At 40.9% G+C, this 7,500-nt stretch overlaps 2 protein-coding genes across 2 annotated transcripts in view; one reads left to right on the top strand and one right to left on the bottom strand.

Moving 5' to 3' along the window:
- The window catches only part of LOC138053170 (zinc finger protein 676-like), a 2,606-nt gene extending 627 nt beyond the window's left edge, over positions 1-1,979 (bottom strand). The window contains exons 1-2 of the mRNA XM_068899834.1: positions 1,762-1,979; positions 1-943 (exon numbers count right to left, since the gene is read on the bottom strand). The exon at positions 1-943 is cut by the window's left edge and continues 627 nt beyond it. Of these exons, the coding sequence (XP_068755935.1) occupies positions 1-943; positions 1,762-1,979 (1,161 nt within the window). The remainder of the gene's footprint in view (positions 944-1,761) is intronic.
- Positions 1,980-2,524: 545 nt separating this feature from the next.
- Positions 2,525-2,950, top strand: LOC138053169 (uncharacterized). The gene has a single exon (XM_068899833.1). The coding sequence runs from the start codon at positions 2,525-2,527 to the stop codon at positions 2,948-2,950; it is 426 nt and encodes a 141-aa protein (XP_068755934.1).
- The last annotated feature ends 4,550 nt before the right edge of the window (positions 2,951-7,500 follow it).

Below are 7,500 nucleotides of genomic sequence, written 5' to 3'. Positions count from 1 at the left end.
ACAGTAAACACCTCTCTTACTACTTTGAGTTTGTCTTACACCCCCATTGGTGCCGAGTGTGTTGCTTTCCTTTCCCAGGCCCTCGCAGTAAACACCTCTCTTACTACTTTGAGTTTGTCTTGCACCCCCATTGGTGCCGAGTGTGTTGCTTTCCTTTCCCAGGTCCTCACAGTAAACACCTCTCTTACTACTTTGAGTTTGTTTTACACCCCCATTGGTGCCGAGTGTGTTGCTTTCCTTTCCCAGGCCCTCGCAGTAAACACCTCTCTTACTACTTTGAGTTTGTCTTACACCCCCATTGGTGCCGAGTGTGTTGCTTTCCTTTCCCAGGCCCTCGCAGTAAACACCTCTCTTACTACTTTGAGTTTGTCTTACACCCCCATTGGTGCCGAGTGTGTTGCTTTCCTTTCCCAGGCCCTCGCAGTAAACACCTCTCTTACTACTTTGAGTTTGTCTTACACCCCCATTGGTGCCGAGTGTGTTGCTTTCCTTTCCCAGGCCTTCGCAGTAAACACCTCTCTTACTACTTTGAGTATGTCTTACACCCCAATAGGTGCCGAGTGTGTTGCTTTCCTTTCCTAGGTCCTCACAGTAAACACCTCTCTTACTACTTTGAGTTTGTCTTACACCCCCATTGGTGCCGAGTGTGTTGCTTTCCTTTCCCAGGCCTTTACAGTAAAAACCTCTCTTACTACTTTGAGTTTGTCTTACACCCCCATTGGTGCCGAGTGTGTTGCTTTCCTTTCCCAGGCTCTCGCAGTAAACACCTCTCTTACTACTTTGAGTTTGTCTTACACCCCCATTGGTGCCGAGTGTGTTGCTTTCCTTTCCCAGGTCCTCACAGTAAACACCTCTCTTACTACTTTGAGTTTGTCTTACACCCCCATTGGTGCCGAGTGTGTTGCTTTCCTTTTCCAGGCCCTCGCAGTAAACACTCACCTTACTACTTTGGATTTATCTTCAAACTCCATTGTTGATGAAGGTTCTACTTTCCTTTCCCTAGCCCTCACTGCAAACACGTCCTTGTTTCACAAATCCATTGGTGACGAGGGTGTATCTTCCCTTTCTCAGACCCCTTTCCCAGATACACTGTATCACGTAACAACAATGTTGTGGTACCTTGTGAAACATCTATTATTGCTGAACGAGATGCAGTCATTATTGTGAGTGGGAAAGCCCAGCAAAAACATCCTTTGCGCATATCTCAAAAACGAACCCCGTGACCCCCATTTTTCATTGCTGGAAAGTGATCAGAAGACCAAGATGAAACTGTCTGCAAAGTTTAAAAAAGTCTGTACTACAGAATCGGAGCCACCTTAAAAAAACCACAGATTTAAAGTGGCTCTGAATCCGCTGAACAGAATTCTTTTAAACTTGGCAGAGAGTTTCATCTTGGCCGTCTGATCACTTTTGTGCAATAAAAAATGGAGTCATCGGGTTTGTTTTTGAGATATGTGCAAGTTAAGAGAAAATAAAGGGTGTTATTACAGGGCTTTCCCCTTGACACTTTGACTTATTACGTCACAATGACTGCATATCTTGTTCAGCAATAATTGGTGTTTTCTTACGATACCATAACATTGCTAACACGTGTTACAGCGTTGTAGTGCCAAACAGTCTAATAAGAACGCTTCTTGAAAGCTTTGAAACTGGCTTGAGCCACCATAAAGGTCTGGAACAACTGTACGAAATTTCAATTCTTCGTCAATATAATAAGTGGATTTTTCATTCTTGGCTAAGAAACTATGAACCTTGGCTCACCTGAAGGAGGTGCCCCTTAGCGGTACGAGGACCGAGTGCCTGGTCGTAAGGAGGCACTCCTCGTAAACAGCATCCTGATTGTCACAGCGGAGGAAATGGCCAATCGCGGGGGAGTCTGGGAATGAAATACCAAGATGGGATAAAAGTGATTCACGGAAACGTCCAGCGGTAACACTGGCAGAAATCACAGGAATCCGTACTAGTAATCGGAAAGTCATAGCTTCGACAAGGACTCGGATTATTTTCCGAGTACACTCGAGTCATGCCGAATATGTCTGAGTCGGCATTCATCGTACATCTGTGTCTTTTTCATTTATGTCTAGATCGCGTAATGAATGATTTGCCAGTAATCAGATACCCATGTTATGCGCAAAGAACTCTGGAATCGCCAGGGGGCAAATATTGCTAGTCGGTAGAAGGGAATGTATGGCAAAAAGCTGTTTCCACGTGCAAAAAAAGGGATTTTGGAGAGAAATCAACACTTTTTCGCCGTATTTTTATCGCAAATGGACTTGGGGAATGTTGAGATGCGGAAAATGTACGTTTTTGTTAGAATAACCGTGAAATATGTGACAAGATCTACCAAAAAACCTCTTTGCTTGCGTAATGTTTATTGCGAAATTAACATCGTGTAATGGTCAAAAATATCACAAGATTAGGTATAAATCGAGAGAAAATAACCCAATAAAGCCTTTTCAGTTGTGTACAGGCTCCTTGTGGTATATTTTGAAGGTCTGTGACATAATTATATAATATTGGAATTATGCCTGGTGGCGATCACTGTGCTGTGTGGGGTTGTGACAACGATCCAAGGTACCCAGAAAAGCAAACGATTCTTCCTCACGTTGGAATATTAAGGTTCTACTCGTCTAAGAATAAGAAAGATGTTTTGTTGTGGGCTAGAGCTATTAATCGTGATCAATTCAAGGTTACAACAAGTACGAAGGTCTGTTCAAAACATTTTGTTCAAGGTTATAGAACCTCTCAATGTCCCACACCAACTTTGTACATGAAAGGGTATGATTGTGATAGTAAACCTCAAAGACCTGCTCCAAAGTTCAGATCTACAGAGAACAAAGAGAAAAAGCCAACAAAGAGAAAGCGAAGTTATAGTGCAGATCAAGGTCCTTCTGAGAATCTGCCCCTTGAAGACGAATCACTGTTAGGAGAAAATTCTGACTTTGAGTAGCCAGACTCATTATCTCCTGCCATAAATTTTATTGGAATCAACAATAATTTGGGTCTTTCTGCAGGTACCGGAAAGCATTGTGTTTTTGGTCACTTGAGATTAGTCTTTGCAGTTATTTTGTTTTCTGTCTTTGTTTCTTTTGTTTTACGTAATTTGTGCTCCGGTACCTGCAGAAGCTGCCAATAATTTTGCTCTTAGGAGAGAAAACTATGGCAAGATTTCCGCACAGGTCCCTACTTCATGATGCATACGGTCCTTTGTTTCAAGAAAACAATAGCAATAACAATAGACGTCCGTTGGAACTGTAGCGCTTTGTTGATTCTTCTTAGCGGTTTTTTTTCTAAGTCTGTATGGACTTCAAAAAAGATCGGTAGAATTTCTGACTGAAATGCGGAAAATCGAACATTTTCAACTTAATTTTTGCACTTTTCCTGCAATTTTAGCCATTTGTCAATTTTCAAATAAGCGCAAGAAGTGTAGTTTTAAGAAATCTTTGTACAAATACGGTTCAGATTCTCATACACAAAACAAACGCACCAAATAAAAGTTAGTAGAACTTGAATGCCTACCTTCTTTTTGCTCTTAAAATTGTTTTTAGTCTCTTTGTCAGTTCACCAAAGCACTGCAAAGTGAGGGTTTGTTTTCTTTCCTGTATAATGCACGGCTCGTTCAGCCGAATCACGAGCGGTGCATAGAGAGGGCTCTTTATCGCACATTGTACAAATCAGCGATATGCTCAATGATGTTTCCGAATGGATCACTTTTGTTTTTCTGACGCCACAACCACTCCTGTAGGTAGCTTTCGAGCAGATCCACGGATATTCCTGTACGAGGCATACTTCGCACTGTTTCACTCCCCACCATGTATTTTCAATGCTCTGCATGTGGGCACGCGTGTCTGGGTCGACGACGTTTAGGCGATGGGAAACTGTGAGGTGATGATAGCCCTCGCCTTGTAGGCAATCGTAAGCTTTCCACATGTCGCTCATCACGCGTGTTCCACGCAACATTTGAGCGCGGATAATTGGCAAGATTTTCTCTTTATCCCTGCGCTCTACCGGAATAAGGAAGCAGGCCTTGGTTTCATGGCAAATGCCACTAAAGATCCACTGTCCTTCGATGTAGCGACCTTTGTGATACTTCATCTTGCCAAACTTGGACTCATCAATCTCAACAGTTCTACCAAGACCGCCTATTGGCCTCGCATGTTGTTTCATTAATCTGTCTGCTCAAACCTCCCGGCAATAGTTATACCAATCTATCACCGTTTCGTGCACTGCTTTTGTTGTGGTGAATTTATGCACCCAAGCGTAAGTTAGGGCTAGTATTTTTCGAGGGAAAGCTTTCTACCAGAAAACCATGACTTCTGGCGGATTGAAGCTTGTCCATTGCAGTTTTTTTCTAGAGCATCGCCAAACAAATCCATCTCCCGATGCAGTTCGTTTTTGCCATTTGAGTGCGTTTCCGCACTCAAGTTTAGGGCATTTCATTGACGACGATAGTAGATTGTGCTCTTTGCACCACTCTATGCACTGCTCGTGATCGGCTAGAAGTCTTGATAGTTCCCATAAGTTTAAATTTGTCTCTTGAGCGGCGGCCATTCTAGTTTTAAAATTCACAGTTTGATCCGAGAGGGGTTAACGTCCACTCAAAGATTTTATACTGCAATAACTCGTGCATAAAAAATTCTCATAAAGGATGCCCCAATCACAAGGAGGTATACAGTAACTCTTCCGTGCAGTGTGCTTTTAAGTGTGCAGCACGAGGTATGAAAAAACAAGCAAGTCACACATTCACAGAAATACTCGATTAACCTCCAAAAGAATTTTACTGGGATCAACCTTAAGCCTAAAGAGTGTCTTCAGTTCTAATTACGGTTACGGTTAGCATTATTAAAGGTCAAGCAAAATCAATGCATTTGTAGGTGGTCGGCACGGCACGCGTACATAATTACTTATCATTGTTATGTAAATTGTCGTCCAGAATTCCAAAGAAATATCATTATCAAGGTGTGCAACTCCGCACGTTAGCTCAGTGGTCTAGAAGAGGGACAAGTAATCCAGAGGTTTACAGTGGTACGGAGTTCAAGGCAGACTGCGGGAGACAAAAAAAGGACAGAAAAATCCGAGCGGAATCTCGAATAGAAAGACAGGACAAAGGAATCGAAAGAGGAAAGCTGGGATGAAAAGAAACAAACATGGTGAGAGAGAGAGAGTACATGGCTACAAATTAGCCATGTATATATTCGATACCCTTGGGCATACGTATTGTTCTTCAAAACAATAGCACGAATGCATAATTAATTTGTCCTGCATGCATAATGAAGTAGGGACCTGTGCGGAAATCATTCCAAATTTTTGACTGGGAAAACTGTTTGTTGATCATTTTGTCTTGTTAATTCATAGCTGTCTTTAGAAAGCAAAGTTGTGTTGGCATCATAACTCACTTATCAGGAGGGTTAAACTCTTTGTGACGTAGCAATAATACACAGGCCCCGTCCAGTCCAGGGAGTTATCAGTTGAAAACCCATGATTGTATCTGTTTTCGGCTTTTGTCCATAATAAGAATGCAAACGAGTTGGCATGTCTGTGGAAAAGGAAGTTCAGGGATCCAAAACGTGCATTTTCGAAAACGCTCACGTCTGGAATTTGCATGTCCCAGTTTCACTTGCGAGTTAAAGCACAAACTCGATCTCAGTCACATTGCGCGAGATCTTGCAGTTATTTTCAACGCTGATTGCCTGCCTGGAGCCAAATACTGCTCACATTAAATTCATATTCATAAATTGGTAAGATTTAAGAAAAGCTAGCGACAAAAACCGTTTTATCCCTTGAAATCGCTACTGCAGACGCAACACGATTTTATTCGTTTAAACTGAGGTTTCCGAAAACGCATAAGTGTGAACTGAGCCTAAACTATGGAATATTTCGAAACAACTCTGTGGTCATTTTTGTCCAAACAAACTTAAAGCGATCTTCAACAACTTCGAAAGATTCCTAAACCTTGTTCAATTATTTTAGTTCCAAAAAAGAGAACCTTGTTTGAAATTATGGTTTTTAACGATACATAACAAACGAAAAACATCCACAAGATTTTATTTTTAACGAATATCAAACAACGCCCTCTTGCAGAACCAAATAACAGTCGAAAGTATGACTGAAAACACTGCAAAATTTAGTTTCTGTAATTTAAAGTGCCCCTGTAACCAAAAAATCAATTCATAATCATATTCCTGAATCAGATTGCGTTCAAAACTGACCGATTGGACCTCAAACGGTTGGATCCAGGGAAAAGGGACGTCAGAGGCTCACTAGCTTAAAATTTCACCGTGTGAACGCAGCTTATTATATATGCAAAGCGTGAGTTTAAAAGTCTGAAAGCCGAAAACCCCCGTGCTGCATATTAATTCTGCGGCGTACACACGTATTGCATTCTTAAACTAGTGAGCCTTTGACGTCATTTTCTCCTCGATCCAGCTCTCTCAAGAACATAATGTTAGTAATGGCGGACCATTAAATAGGAAAATTACAGTTAAAATAAAGAGGTGTCTTTTTGAAATCAAGGCTTAGAACGTGGGTCACTTAGTGTTTTGTTAACATAGTTTTGAAATCCAAAGAAAAATATGAATTGATTTTTTGGTCACAGGGGCACTTTAACTAGATCAAAGGGAACAGCTCTTACTTTCCGTTTTTTGTGATCGATATTGAACGCGTAAGGCGTGTGTTCATGAAACAAAAATCGCCTGACATCCTCTGAATATCATGTTCGAGCTCTTGAAATTACAAACAAATTAACGTAACGAAACATTGGGCTTCGTTAGCCAGAGTGATTCTCAAACATTTCTTTAGCTTTACAAAAAAGAGAGACAATTGTTAAAGCGACCTCGCCTTCGTATATGCTTAGTGGAATGGGCCCGGGTGATATTTTGCGTGCATACGCATTTTGCTTGGAGACGGAAAAGTGAAAAGGTAGAAATAACAATCTTCGAATTCCTATGAACAAATTAAATTGTAATTAAAGTAAAATGGTCGGTTCAATGGTAGTCTTCTAATTCTTGTTCTCGGATCAGGAGAACTGGATTCAGAAAAAGATCTATCTATCTATCTATCTATCTATCTATCTATCTATCTATCTATCTATCTATCTATCGACAGGATGTTGTTTGGCATAAAAACATGAAAATTTCGATGTCTTTTTCTTTCGGGAAAGAAACCAGCTAGAATCAAACAGGTCTCTCGGGCTTTTGGGAAAACGCAAATTTCACAGCTTGATCTTTGCCGTTTTGCCGTAAATGCTATGCTAAATCTCTCTAGTGACGCGCTCTTAGTTATTTAACTATTCGGAAACTGAACATGGACGGAAATAACTCAAATAACAAATGAAGACAATGGCTTGAGGTTTCAGAAGTTGTTTATAATTAGGTAATAATTAGCCTGCTAGAGTATCCGTTTTTTCGAACATTAGCATTTCGTTTACTGCAAACAGCAAATAACACGCCCAAAATTTAAAATATTTTTAGCAGGCAAGGGCAAAAATGGCAGATTTCACCA

The sequence above is a fragment of the Montipora capricornis genome, chromosome 6, assembly GCF_036669925.1.
Source record: "Montipora capricornis isolate CH-2021 chromosome 6, ASM3666992v2, whole genome shotgun sequence".
NCBI lineage: Eukaryota > Metazoa > Cnidaria > Anthozoa > Scleractinia > Acroporidae > Montipora > Montipora capricornis.
The sequence above is the reverse complement of the archived record's forward strand: the minus strand, read 5'-3'. Positions and strand labels throughout refer to the sequence as shown.

Excerpts from the sequence above, each read along its gene's own strand:
- LOC138053169 (XM_068899833.1), top strand. The coding sequence starts at position 2,525 with ATGCCTGGTGGCGATCACTGTGCTGTGTGGGGTTGTGACAACGATCCA.